The sequence below is a fragment of the Dermacentor andersoni genome, chromosome 10 (assembly GCF_023375885.2).
Source record: "Dermacentor andersoni chromosome 10, qqDerAnde1_hic_scaffold, whole genome shotgun sequence".
NCBI lineage: Eukaryota > Metazoa > Arthropoda > Arachnida > Ixodida > Ixodidae > Dermacentor > Dermacentor andersoni.
In genome coordinates this window covers 106,179,801-106,194,241 of record NC_092823.1, presented here as the reverse complement: position 1 = coordinate 106,194,241, position 14,441 = coordinate 106,179,801, and the positions used below count along the sequence as shown (strand labels likewise).

At 41.3% G+C, this 14,441-nt stretch overlaps 1 protein-coding gene and 1 long non-coding RNA gene across 3 annotated transcripts in view; one reads left to right on the top strand and one right to left on the bottom strand.

Moving 5' to 3' along the window:
- sd (TEA domain transcription factor 1 homolog scalloped) overlaps positions 1-14,441 on the bottom strand; it is a 52,414-nt gene that overhangs the window by 10,210 nt on the left and 27,763 nt on the right. For both annotated transcript variants that reach the window (XM_055078076.2, XM_072284975.1), the window contains exons 4-9: positions 11,751-11,791; positions 10,202-10,400; positions 7,169-7,231; positions 3,713-3,879; positions 3,302-3,383; positions 170-322 (exon numbers count right to left, since the gene is read on the bottom strand). In XM_055078076.2, the coding sequence (XP_054934051.2) occupies positions 170-322; positions 3,302-3,383; positions 3,713-3,879; positions 7,169-7,231; positions 10,202-10,400; positions 11,751-11,791 (705 nt within the window). The remainder of the gene's footprint in view (positions 1-169; positions 323-3,301; positions 3,384-3,712; positions 3,880-7,168; positions 7,232-10,201; positions 10,401-11,750; positions 11,792-14,441) is intronic.
- Positions 10,340-14,438, top strand: LOC140213719 (uncharacterized). Its single transcript, XR_011890614.1, has 3 exons — positions 10,340-10,426; positions 13,163-13,233; positions 14,297-14,438. It is a non-coding gene; the product is annotated as an uncharacterized lncRNA (long non-coding RNA).

Sequence of the window (14,441 nt, the reverse complement as noted above, 5' to 3'; positions counted from 1 at the left end):
TATTGTAACAAGGTTTTTAATTGTGTAAATGTGCCCACACCGAACCTCAATGTTGAACTTGCCCTGTATATGCCATATCCAACTAATAAGTCACCGTCGTAAGAAAAAAATTAATCAAATTTCAGCACAACGGAGGTACTTAGTCATGCGCAGTTACTTCATTTCTCACCTGAAGGATTGTGAAGTTCTCGAGGACACTGTTCATCATGTACTTCTCAGGCAAATGCTTCAACTTGTGAATGAAGTTGATCATGTATTCACACATTGGTGATCGATGAATTCTATACACGAAACGGCCATTCTCAAACCTTGCATACTCAGTCTGAAAAGAGGATGAAGGAAAATTGGAAACGGTTCCCATGAGAATTGTTGGCTTCAACATTCAAACATTCTTTTGCATGCAACTTTTATTTTACTTATGTATAGAGTTACGAAGGAACACAGAAATGAAATGTCACTGTTTATGCCATAGTGCCTACATGACTTCAGCTATATGCTCATCCATGTTTTGCTACTATAATCTGATACACTATATATTTGCACATTTACCTTGCCCCTGTATGTAGTCTGAATCACCAATTAAAGTGTGTCAAAATAAGTGTGACTAAGAGAGAATTCAATGCAACCATACTCATATATTACTCAATTAAGTAGAAACAATTATACATAAAAAGAGCCTGCAGAAACATTTTTCTTTTTCGTTTTTTTATTATAATTAGCCTGCTTTACAAGGTGTGGTTTGGCTTTGCAGCAATGCACAGTGCATGCATTATGCAATTGTTGCCCATGGAAGTGGCTTCACGGTTGAGTGAATGTATTGCCTTGGAGCTGAAATTGCAGACAAGCTTTATAAACATTTTTGACTCTAGCTTTGCAGCTCGATTTATCAAACTTGTGGTGTGGGCTATATGTGAGGAAAGGCTGCCTAAAAACTAGATTTTTGTTGCAGTGTGATAAAACTGTCCATATTAAATATAAACCCAATCCCACTATAGCGAATAAGAAAAACCATTGTACACTTGAACCTCGTTAGATCTAAATTGAAGGGGGAGCTGAAATTACTTCATATCAGTGAAACCCCACTAATTCGACCTTCGTAATAAGGAAAATCGGCTAATTTGGACTCATCCTGCGGTCCTGGTAGGCATATGCAATATTTAATGCAATCAAGCTCTCATTATTTCGCTGCACATCGGTAGACTCGGACAACTCTTAGAGCTAGTCGAGTGCAGAGCGCGGCGAATAAGCGACGTATATAATCATCATAAGCATAAGTTAAATCGGATGCGAAACACCACAACGCTGGAGCACTTCATCCCTGTATGTGCCTTTAAAGCCTTTATTTTTGTGTCTACCCCCGTGCATAACACCGTGTCGACCACGTGCTTTCAGAACTGTGTAGTCGCCATCTATGATCACATCGATGGCAATTGCAGTTTCATCCGCAGCGGTTGTGGCGAAAAGTAGTTCCGTTTTAACTCGGTGCAAAGCTGTCAAGGATGAAGAGCACCTGCTACATCGCGATAGATGGACGACCTGTTGGCGACCACCTCAATGGCGAAAATGACGGGAGGTGCGTGCGGTAGTGAAAAGCATGTCTCAGATGACGATGCGCGTGGCGGCCTTGCTGCAAAGGAAGTCGCGAGGCCTTCGCTACTCCGAGCGCTGATCGGACACGAGATTTGCAGCTTTCACACTGCTTTTGTGCAAAATAGAAGGAGTATTTGCTGAGTCATTCAGTAAATAAAAGCGTGTTGACGTAGTAAGCGTTCATTGTTTTCTTGGTACCGTCGATAATTCGACTTTCGGTTAATTTGGACATTTATTTTTGGTCCCGTGTAATCCTAATTACCGCAGTTTTAGTACTACTTCGTTAGATCGACTATTGCATTTTACTGCAGTTTATGCCCAATGGTGTGCACAAGTTTAAACATGCAAAAATGACCATGGCTTCACGACCCACTAAATCCCTATGGATCCGCATGTGCGATGAAGTTATTATAAAACAACAGCAGGAGACTCTCTGGCATGTACAACAAGCAACATTTTAGCAACAGACGTGACGGGTTTCACAGTAGCCTCCCCTGTTCCAATTTGAACATCTTTTGCTTCCGCTTTCCACTAGGCTCGCTCATATTGTCACGAAACCGGCGAAACAGTGAAGCGGTTGAAGGGCTACCGTGCTGCGACGTGAGTGAAGTCTGTTGTATTCGAGCAGCTGGGGCGTTATTGGGCGACAGTTCCACTTTTGCAAGATTACATGAACCCGTTGAAGCATACGGCCGACAGAGCTTGGCATAGCGCCAGAGACACGTGTTCACCCCGTGAAAGCAAAACTATCTGATCCGCCACTCGTAGCTCAATTGCTCCTGCAGCTTACAGCTCTGCTGTAGGAGTGCGCCGGCTTGACTTGGCTGCCCCGTGCCAGTTTCACGCAATCTTGGAGGACATGCTTAGCTGCAGCAGCCAGTGCGGCACCCCGCAGTGAGAGAGAGAGAGAGAAATGGAGGCACTGCGTTTCCGCACATTGCTCGTAAGCATTGTCATCGATATGTGGCACAACACAGCTAGACGTAGCCTCTGAGATTGCGATCTCGGAGGATGCGCCTAGCTTCACCAGCTATATGCCGCATCGAGAGGTGCTATGAGAGAGAGTGCTGCTTTATGCAGCTATGCATGGCGGTGAGAAAGACGAGTGCTGCTCAATGCGGAAATTTTGAACTGCCACGCTGAACCACTGCGGAACCCGGTGGAAAGAGATATGCTCGGTGCACAAGAGTCGGTATTTTCGGTTTCGGAGATGAACCTAGTTTGTTATATCCATTCGCAGAACAATTATACTTTGTTATAAGCAGGATTTAAATACATGGATTTCTCGGAGATTTCAAGGAGAACTGAATCTACTTCATTATCTCCATTATTTCACTATATCCCATCTCGTTATAATGAGGTTCAATGTATACACGATAGCCGCATGTTAATTTGGCCTGGTTGGAATATTGTGTCAAACAGCAGATTTTTTCCGCGGCATGACACAGGAGAAAGAAGGCACAGGACAGTGTTCTGTCCTCTGCCTTTTTTTTTCCTCCTGTGTTGCACTCTTCAAAAAATCAGCTGTTTGATTATATATACAAGTTGTCAATCGTTAGCCTAAAGAGTCAATAATTAGAACACTAAAGGTTCTAATATGGAGATCATGCTGTACAAGAGGAACTAATCAGATTTACACTGCAATGACTTACACGCACAGACCCACTGAACACATTAATAAAAGCTTAAGAGCTGTAATAACTATACATACCTCAACTTTCTCAACAACCTGTTTCCCAAAGGAGCAGACCTTTGTGGAGCAAGTTATTGTCATGTTGTCATTACTTTCATATCTGTGAAAAAAAATGAAATAAATGTTATCAATATTGTTACATGAAAAGGCAAGGTTACACACAAGACTACATAAAACATATTTGTACTCAAATGTAATTGACTCAACCTGCTGACAAAAACACTCCAAGCACGACAAAACTGAGGTATTTGCCATTTCATGCACGTATTGATCTAACATGAATAAATACCTTGCTTCATTGCCCTTTCAGTGTAACCAATTATAAACACATACAGCAGGTGAATGAAGGCATTCCTGACAACATTCGCATCTTTCAGGTGATTCCATCCAAGCAAATCCTGGCAAACACAAGCAACGTGTGGTACTCACTGACTAGTGACGCCATAGAAGACGCCAGCTTCGTCCTGAATGCTTGTGTTGAGATCGGCCCAGAACTTGACCAAAAAGAAGGCATCCTGAGGACCCTTGTCATACAGTTCCTTAAGGCCCCCCTTCTTCTCGGGAAACTTGTCATAAATTTGCCGGATGTCCACCGCCTATGGGAGTCAATGAAAGAACCATCAACAACAGAATAAAGGACAGATGGAGGGAAAAAGATCAATGTCATTGGAGGGGCCTTCCTCCTGTATCTTTTAATGCTACTTAGTTAAAGCTCGCCGCAACAGTTGAAGGTATTTTTTTCTGATGCGAAAATACCTTCCGTATATCAAATGCAGTAGTACATTGTTGATACGTTCCCATTGTGTACGTTTTCCAGTCTCCAATGTTCGCAATCGAGAGCACAATAACCCAGTAGAGTTACGCTCAATTTTTACCGGTTCGTACGTTCCCGGAAAACACGTTTTTTGACACCAACGTTCAGTACGTCATCAAACTGCGATAGTATGATACGCAAGATCATAGAATCGCATGGAATGATGCAACAGGCAGGTGTATCACTGACAGGACAAGAGAGCATGCAGCATCTCTGGAAGGAATCTTCGCAGGGCATCTCGCTTTGCATTATCGCCAGCACCATTTCACCGTTCAATTTCACGACAACAAAGTTTTAGGAAAAAGTAAAGACAGGCTGACACATGAGATTTTAGAAGCCATGGCAATTGACAGAAGTGGGAAATTTTGCATCAGCACACCATCAATATTACTAACAGAAAAAGGAAAGGGCTACTTGTGCAAAGGTGATAGTTCAACCTAACGAGCTGGACAATCGGCATGACACATATACAGACACAAAAAAAAGAGGCATTGGCTATCTTGTGCTGTAAAAAGTGGAGGAAATCAATAATAAACATTGAGTTGATAGTCCAGCGTGAGTCGTCATCTCTTCCTGTCCGTGTCAGAAGGCTCTGCAGGAAACTAATTTTGCTATGTACAACCAATGAGCTTAGGCAAGACTATTCTGTAGATAACCGGCCGCTGTTGTGCAACAATTTTTCATGGTAAAAAATGTGTGTGCGCCTTGGATTTCTACTTTGTTTAAGAGATTTAATGTCATTTTTATGTTAGTTTACTGTTTTAACACAGAAAATGGGCACACATGTGATTTGAGGGCGTGTTGGAATTGGGCAAATACTGCCAAATGAACCAGCAGTGTTTTTTGACGCTTTTATGGCATCTTGTTTAATTCGACCCACCGAATAATTCCATCAATTTAGTTGGCCCCGTCAAGGTCAAATTAACGGAAGTCGACCGTATATGACGTTTTCGCTCCCAGAATACATATTTTGAGCTGCTGAATGAACAATGTTCCCTTTGCTGTAACCGATATTGCCTCGTAGTTTGCCTTTTGAGTCTTGTTATAGCTTCACAATATTCATTTATATAAAGCGTGGCCAATCAAATTTTAGATTTACTTCAGTATATTCATGTTTGTAATAGTGGGGTTGAATATATGTTACGAAGATAAAATATGATCTCAAAAATTTAAACTGTGGGGCTTAATGTCCTGTGAACATGGTGGACTTCGAGGGATCATGTAGAGTGCTCCCGATTCATTTGGATTAATTTGGCGTTCTTTAACATAACTTTAACTTGACCCTGTGGCGGGTGAATGTTATAACTGATTTTAATGATTCTACATGTGTAGCGTTAGTCCCTAGCGTCCAGATTTAATGTAAAATTCCACTGGCAGATTCAGAGCAATCAATGAACCTACAGGTGCGCATTATTTTTCTGGTACAGAGGAACTGCTCCAAATCAGAGATAGTAAAACCAGGCTTCACTTGAGCAAAGGAAGCAAGAGAGCCCATGTGCTAAACTGGTTTTAGTGTTACTGTGCTCCTCGAGTTCGTCCACATAACCGATTATAGAAGAGCAGTCAGTTGCCCCATGAAGTGAATGACTGGGCTTTCTGACCTAACGTTAAAGCAGGAAGCCGGCACATTTTTGTTGCGTCAGTGCAACAGTATAGCTCCAAAAAACACATTCCTACACTGGAAGTGCTTGGAGTTGCTACTAGAATTTGCTGTAACATAACTATGTTTCAAGAAGATGCAAGAATAAAAGTGAGAGTTGCTCCCTAAAGATTTCCAGTAAGCATCTCTAATTCTAGCACTAAAATTGAACCAACGAAATAGACAAGACAGAGCACAACAGAAATTGGTAGACTGTGATATCTGCATCAGTCCGGTGTCTGTTTCAAAGTAAAAAAAAAAGGAATTAACCCATTCTCAGGCCTCTGTAATCTATGCTATAAAGTTCAATGCACCAATGGTGTCCTTTCATATACCATGTCATGTCCTCTCTGATTACGGTGCACAGTATATCTTCTGCAGCATCAAACAATACATACTTGGTAACAATAGCACCCTAACTTGTATATTCATTTCGCTTGTCTTTGAGCTGGAAACAGCATTACATACAATGTGGTCCATTGCTAAAGAGAACATATCAGTGTGAGGCTCTCACTTTGCTGGCATTATTGACACTGAAGTGCCAGCTTCAACTGCTGAAACAGCCTAGTTACGAGAGGAATTTTTTATATTGCATCCAATCTTCGTGAAATTATGCATGTTTGTTTAGTTCTTTATGATTACTTCAAATACTTTGTTTTTAGCCCAGGTCAATTATTTCATGTGTTAAATAAACTTAATTAGAAATCACACACTATTGTTTCAGGCCTGTACCGTCCCAAAATGGCAAAATAAGAATATAATTTTAATGCATGGGTCTAAAACTCAGAAGGTGAAGAACGCAAAAGTGCAAGCATTTTGAAGTGAGGAATATAAGTGCATTATAATACATTGAAGTTCACCTTTTGCAATAAGGGAACAATGTGGCAAGAAATACAGCAAAATAAATTAATTTTGAAGGCAAGATCTGCTTGTATTTGAACACTTCTCTTACATTCAACTTTCTACTGCAAAAGAAATTTATTTTACTTGCTCTGGGTGCTGTAATATCAATGCTGGCAGATTGCAAGGAGTAAAAAAAATTAATTGCAAGAAAACCACCAGAAACAACTCAAGATAGGAGAGACATGGGTTTACTGAGTTAATTTTGTTATCACAAGACGAAAATATTCACCCATGAACCAAGATACTTTATAGATTAGTTCAAAGAGAGTTACAGACTTTGAAAACGTCAGTATTAAAATGCAATTTTTTCATAATTTTCGGCCTTTTGGACCAGGCTGTTCCCACCTGAATATGTAATGCAGTGCACATGGGTGTAGAAAGTAGGCAATGAGACCAACCAGAAGTAATTTTTTGCAAGGCGGTATACTTCCACACTTTCCAAAGGAAAATGTTTTGCATGCATTTTACACTCACCGTACAACCAATTTCCCAACTGTATATTCTAACAAGCAACTACCAAGTGACTCACCTCTAGAAGTGGATCTGTGTAGGTAGGTGGGCCACCAATGTGCACAAAAAGATGTTTGTTGCACTGTAATAGAAAGAATGATTAAATCTCAAATGTGCAAGCTGAAGCTGCACACATTTCCCCTAAAATACTAAAGAAAGCATACACAGAAACACTATATTCTAACTCTAGTCACATAGAATAGAAGTCTATTCAGTTAATCGACTAAAGATCATTGATTATTTGTGCCGAAAATTAAGGTAGAGCTTCCTTCGCTTCTTTTTTAATTTCGCGTACTAGCACCAGCGTCATCACTGTGACGCTGCTTGTCCACTGTCGGCTTTGTGGCGTTCGCGGCTACCTCGAGCTGTGTTTCCCAATTTCTAAAAGACTTGCCAAGAGTATCAGCTAACTCCGTTGTAATTGCTACCTCCCTTGTCGAGATATTAACGAGTATGAGACATCTATCAGGAATTTTGCAGTCTTTGTGTCTTTGGCCCTTTACACGATGAAAAAGTTGGCCAAATTTGGCTTATTAGATGCTCACTTGCCTTCAGAGGGGGCACAATCATTTTATATTTAAAAATGAACTAGCCCTGAGCGAATACTGGTGAAATGTACAATGCTGCAGTCAGCGTTTATGAAATCTTTCATTCTTGCACCCTATTTGGCATACCAATCCTCTGCTCACTACAAGAGTACTTGCAAACAGAGGTGTGCAAGCTACGGATTTACTTTGAAATTTCTATTTTGTGCCTTCCTAAATTAGTTCAAAGTTCTATTTACTATTTACCAAGGCTATTATTCTACTAGACAATGAACCGTAATATTCACATATCTTGAAAGGGCAAGATTATAGACACCACAAAACATTCAATAGAACCGTTTCATCGTGCTCACACATTAAATGACATCTTCGGCCAATGCGTCAATGTTTTCAGTGAAGACCATTGTGAATGCTCGCCACTATAAACAACAAACATTGACTGTGTTATTTTGTAGCACAGCTAAGCCATTCAGCTAATACTTCAGCTCTTTGTAAAGCCTTACCTAATAATGATCCCATGATAGGAAAGCACTTGCTTTTTTTCCCTTCATTTAGAATTAAAACACAAGCTGATATCATTGTGGCTTGATAGTACGTTAAAGAATGGCAAAGTGTTACAAAAGGAAAAGGCTTAAAGGGACCAACAACCAATTTTTGTGGTACGCATTTTTTTAGTGAAGTGGGGAGCATACCAATAAGTACCCAATCCTACAGAGGTAATGTGAAAAACACTGAAAAATATTTTCATCTGAATTTTTCTCTCTGCAGTTTTGCGATTGTGAAGTCTTATGCTGGAAACAGTGATAGGTGAGGGCGATTAGTCTATAGCATCTTGCGTCTCACAGGGGTAGCATAGAACTTAGAGTAAGTGTAATAAAAGCAGAAGTAAGAATCTATCTGAAGCAAAGTCACTAAATTCCCTCAACAGCTGCTGTCTGCAAGCCTTTCATGCGATTATCTGGCAATGCAACCGGCCCAGGAGAATGGTGCTGTCTCATATTATAGTCCACCAGTCTGGTGGCTCACAAGACAGTATACAGGCCCGTGTTGATCAATCAACCTTAAACAGTGAAGAGCCCCCCTTGCAGACTTTCTCCTACTGTCTAAAGCCAAAGAGCACATGTACATTTTCGTATTCTTTGTGCATGACAGATGCTATCTTGTACATACACCTGACTGATGTGCTGCAACTGCCTTGTGACATCATGCCCCCCCCCCCCCTTTACCCCCCCCACACCCCTGTCGATTCCTCTAGGTTCAGCAGGTTGAAAAACATAAGACAACATAAGCAAGACAACATGACATGGCAAGACGACAGCAGCAACCATGGTTAGGAAAGTGAGGGAGAGCTTGCTAAGCAAGTTTTACTTTAACACAACATATGCGGCTGCCATGCCAAAGCCTTTTCTTTTCAATCTGAGCCAGCTTTTCAATGCAAGGTGCTTACGAGTGCTAATGTACAGGTCTGCAATTTCTAAAAAGTTCTGGTCAATGGGAAAGCCAAATGGTGCCCAATGGATAAGCTGTCCTGTGACCTGATCATCCACTGGCTATCACATTGGATACATGCAAGTGGAACTTGACCGGCACGCAGGCATCTGCACACTCCAGAAAACACAATCCGACCCCTGCAGGACTTTCTCCTTCTTTTATAACACAATATGGTATTCATTCCCAATGCTGCAATGCTCATGCAAGAATTTAACGACACTGTGCCAATATGGTCTACTTCAAGCCCACGCTATATTAAAGGGCACCTCACTGAGCTCGGGAATTACAAATAGGCAAGTGCAGTGTGTAGATCACATAATGATAATCATGTCTGCTAATATCACACCACACACACTACGAGAACCACTGAAAATGCAAAAACCCCGAGAGCACTCGTTCTTGAAGTAGACTCTCTTCCCACTACCGATATGACATCACACGCAGGTAAAGCCTACAATGTAAGAACTGCATGCAGCAGCGCAAACGGCTTCAAAATTCACACTAAATGCAGTGGGCAAAACTACATATGGAAACATGTCATGCAGCCATCAAAGAAGGTAGAAAATAAATGGAGCCGGAAGGTCGTGACATCACTGTCACATAGGCGCTCTGCTTTGAGAAAAAGGCAGGAAAATTAAGCTTGTGAGCAGTGGTCAAGCCACCGAGAGAAGGCCTCTGCTATGTAGAGGGTACAACACCTCCTCACACTGCGACCCCACATTTCAGTTGCATCTGTCTCAGATACTACAAAGCCATTCTAAACGTTCTTGCAGAACGCTCTCCTGTGGGCACTTTACACGCACCATACTGTATAAACAAAATTTTTTACATGACCTTTGAGGAGACCTTTGAGTACTGCTAGTTTGCGTTATAATAATACATCGTTTCCTATTTACTGTGTCGTCAATTGGAATTCTGGGCCACATTACAATGGGATGGACAAGGCTATTTACTGTGTAATTGTGTACTCCTTGCAGTTGAGCAAAAAAAGGACACGGAAGGGGCACAGTGGTTACCGTATCTGTGTCCTGCTGCAGTTCCATGAAGGCGGAGAACTCGACGAGGCGCAATTTGTGGGTGGCGATGGAGCGGCCCTCCCATGAGGGCGTCATGCCGCCGTGCGGGGGAGGCAGCAGGTCAACACCCGCGCCGGCGCTGACGGGGGGAACCTTGGGGCTCTGCAGAGCATAGGGCTGCGACGCGAACGGCTTGACGCTGCGACAATGACAGAGAGAATAAGAGTTAAGGAAGCAGTTGTAAATGCATGCTATGTTTATTGCAGTGTTTGCACTTGTTATTTCTTAGTTCAATAGATTAATAAATATAACTTAAAGCATAGAGCTTTTCAGCATGTTTAAGTGAATTACCTGAAGAGGCACAGACAAATCATGATGTACAGGTAGCTAAGCAGAAAGATTCACTCTTCACCTTCCAAATTATTTATTTCTTGAAATTGTGAAATCAAAATTGAGCAATAGTGAAGTCATCTGCTTATAATTGACCATAAACATGGCACCACTTTAGGGATCTGGGTCTTTAATATGTACAATAATATGCAATGACCTTCCAGTTAAATGTTATTCAAAAGGCTCCCTCTAGACGGTGGAAATTATTTTAACTGCAACGCCAATGCACTCTTCACCAGATTTCGGAGGCTCATATCTTACACATGGTGTTAGCCAAAGGGTTTATGCTAAGCAGATACGGGTTCTCTGCTGCTTGGCATCAACTTTACAATTCAACTCGATCCATAAATATCTAAGGAAAAAGTCAATTAATGAACCTTTCTTGCCTAAGGGTACAATGTTACTCATCATTCACATAATTTCAGATTCTTCCCCAAATCCACCTGAAAAGCAGGAAGGCTGCTATGTTTCACAGGTGACTATTAAAAATAATTTCAAACCAGAAAGAAGTTAGATTTGCAAAGTGACAGCAATGCATTGTATCATCTTAATCTGTTAGCACCTCACATTGACATGAAATTGCTTATAATGCAATGGGAAGGTGCAGTGTCTCAATGCACCAGACAAGGGTAAAACAAAAGAGTGACGTCATCTTCAGCCAGATTGCACAAAGTATTATTGTGTTGCATAAAGGAGAGAGAGAGAGTAAGAGGTCTGTCAGTTATTCACTGCCAATGTCAGGCGAGACGCACTCACTAAATAGGAGCTAAAGGCTAGAACTTTTTGGGCACAGTCGCACGAGGTCAAAAAATATATGTGTAGTCCTTGAATAAGTGCTGCTACTTCATGGGAAAGTGAGCTTTACTCGAATACAGAACTGAGACGTGCTGAACTGTTGTCTATGTAGAACTGTATCAGACCCCTTAAACAGTATCTAATTTAAAATTGTGTGAACATAGAACAATGCGCCAGCTTTGACTATAAGAAGATACTCAGAAGTCCGAGGCTCTAGAAAAGTTTCTAGGTATAAGTTGACCAGGTGGATTTTCGATGAAATTCTAGGAACTCTTGACGCCAGTTTGTATTGTAATGCCATCATGCATACCTCCTCTCTCTCAATCTTAAGTTATAATAACCAAGAAAAAATAAAAATTCTTACTCTTCAGAGGTTCCAGGCTGGCCGATTGGTGGCTGCCAAAACTGAAAATAAAATTGGCGGTTGTTAACAGCAAATTGCTGCATCCCATAACGGTGTCCACTTGCTCTTTAGAATGAAATATTACATTTTAGTGAACAAATGCAATTAAAGGCAAATTCGATACTATAGCAACTGGCAATTCCTTTCATTGAATACAGAAAATGAGTTCCAAGCATGTAACTCCCGCCCCGATAGTCATCATAGAATTGTGGACAGGCTAGTGAATCGATGTCCAGTACAGCCTGAAGCTGAATACTGAGTAAAAAGGATCGCTTACCCTAGCAATATGCATATGTTGCAACCAAAGCACAGTGAGAAACAGCTGGTTTCTATCGCAACACATGTGCATGCCCCAACTTACACGCAACACCTGAGAGAATGATAAGGAGCACCAGAAACCACTATGATAGCACTATTTTATTGCACTATTCCACTATCGCTACAATTACTACATTTGTCTTGCACCATGTACATTCCACATCAAGTATGTATATTTCTGCGGCAACTAGCAGCACATAGGTCTTGCCAAGATATTGATTTGTTCTAATTCTATCCACAGATACAATCAGGCAACGTGCAAACAAAACAATGTGCACGTACGGTAGCTACTGCTGTCAACGCTCGGGAAGCACATTTGTATTTCTCTTAAAGAGATTCTTCCCTACAGATACAGTCTACCTAATCTGTTGAGCTTCCTTTCAGAAAAATTGGCAAAAGGTCACTGCAGTAGACAGCCACACAATTGCTGTCAGCGCTGATACAAGAAACATCCATTTGATTGCCATTGTTCCTCACATTCCGGATGCTAGTGTAGGTGGGGTTGGTTTTGGCTTTGAACAAGCCTTCCCTCTTCCCTTGTATTAGTGAAGGTATCAAACAAGAACGCGAGATACATTTACAAGTAAGTTCAAGTCACACAGGTATATTAACACATTCAGGTGGACAGGTACATTGACACATTTTCTTTTTTGCATGTGTTTGTTAGCCCTACATGGAAGCCCTCATAGGAATGGTTTGTATCGTAGTAAATGGCAATTTTTTTCACATTTATTGTTGTCCAATGCAGAATGCTTTAGAGTTATATACATGGCTGGCCTTTTCGGGTCTTTCATTCTTCCTCGAGAGGAACATTTTTAAGTGTTTTAGCCACCTTACTTGTAAGCAGTGTGTTCATGTGTCAACTATAGTATAATGCAGGCTTTAGAGGTCTACGCTCACATTTGTTGTTTTTTGCTTTGCTTTCATGAGCGGCAGCAATTTTTCTCCCCACAATGCCTGCGCCATAACTGTGTGATTACCATGAACCTATCTCTATTGCTTGCACTGTCTATACTCCTAACAACTTTACTCATTTCTGAATGAACTTTTTTCAGTCAACTGCACAGGACCATGCAGCCAGCATAATCTGCTTCTGCAGGCACTATTCAGTTTGGAGCCACTTGAGGTTAGTAAATGAGTAATGAAATTTTGAAAAATCTAGGCAGATTTTTTCGGAATATGTTTGCGGTCTTCCGATGGAGGCTCTACGCATAACAGTAGTGAAAATGTCAACGTTTTCCTGCTGGATGCTGTGTGATGAGGCTTCAGTGTTATTATAGCCTGCAAAATGCCTACAAACAGGTTTCGCTAAATGTACAGCTTAACTTTCATGAAGCCAATGCAGCTCACTTTCACACCAAATATATTAATCTATATCTCTTTTAGGCATCCTCAGACACTGATATTGGGTGCAGACATATCACATTACACTCTCAGCATTTCGCGACAACATTGACTCTATTTTGTTTTTGGCACTCCTTATTCACATGAAACTTAATTGTTATCATAATACACAGTAGAGCGGAGAACTAAGTTAAGCTAATCTATGTCACCTTGTTGCAACTTTATTTCTTGACGATGTCTGCACAGTGTTGTCCTGTGAAAAATGGTATGCACCTCAAGGTATGCCATGGTATTAATTTATATTTCACATTCTTCGGTGCAAAAGTATGCCCTAAAAGGTGCAGCACTGTCAAAAGTACATGGAACTCATCGTAGGATGGCCCTGGTCATCCGATAATTTCTCAAATGTTCTACAAGCCACAAGTGCACGCTCTTGAATGATTCTCCTAAAGCTAACATTAGCCATCTACCTCAGAAGATCCTCAATAGCATGGTGCTGTCTTGTCAGAAAAGCTATACGATCATTTAAGGATTCTATCGTTCTCACGTATATTTAAAGCCCTTCGGTGCAAAATTTTGCCCCAAAAGGTGCATAACTCTTAAAAGTATAAATAACCTTTAAATATAATTTAAAAGTTTATCTAACCCTCCCTAGGTTGTCGCTGGTTCCCTAGACTACCAAATGCGCTATGAGCCACGTGTGCACGGCCTCGAGCGACTCTCCTCAAGTCGGCCTCGGCCGCTTACGTCACAAGGGCCTTACTTGCGGGGCGCTCAGAAAAAAAAAGAAACTATGCACTCATCTAAGCGTTACATGGTTTTCCTTTACATCTTACACCTTTCAGCGCCGAACCACGTGCCAGAAGGTGCAAGACGTTTTAAATTATCCCCAAGGCTTTTCCCGAATGCCTCGTGAGCCCCACCGCGCACGCATCCCGAGCGGGCTCGCCCCAATTGGGTCTCGGCACGAAGAGAGACAAGACACGCGAA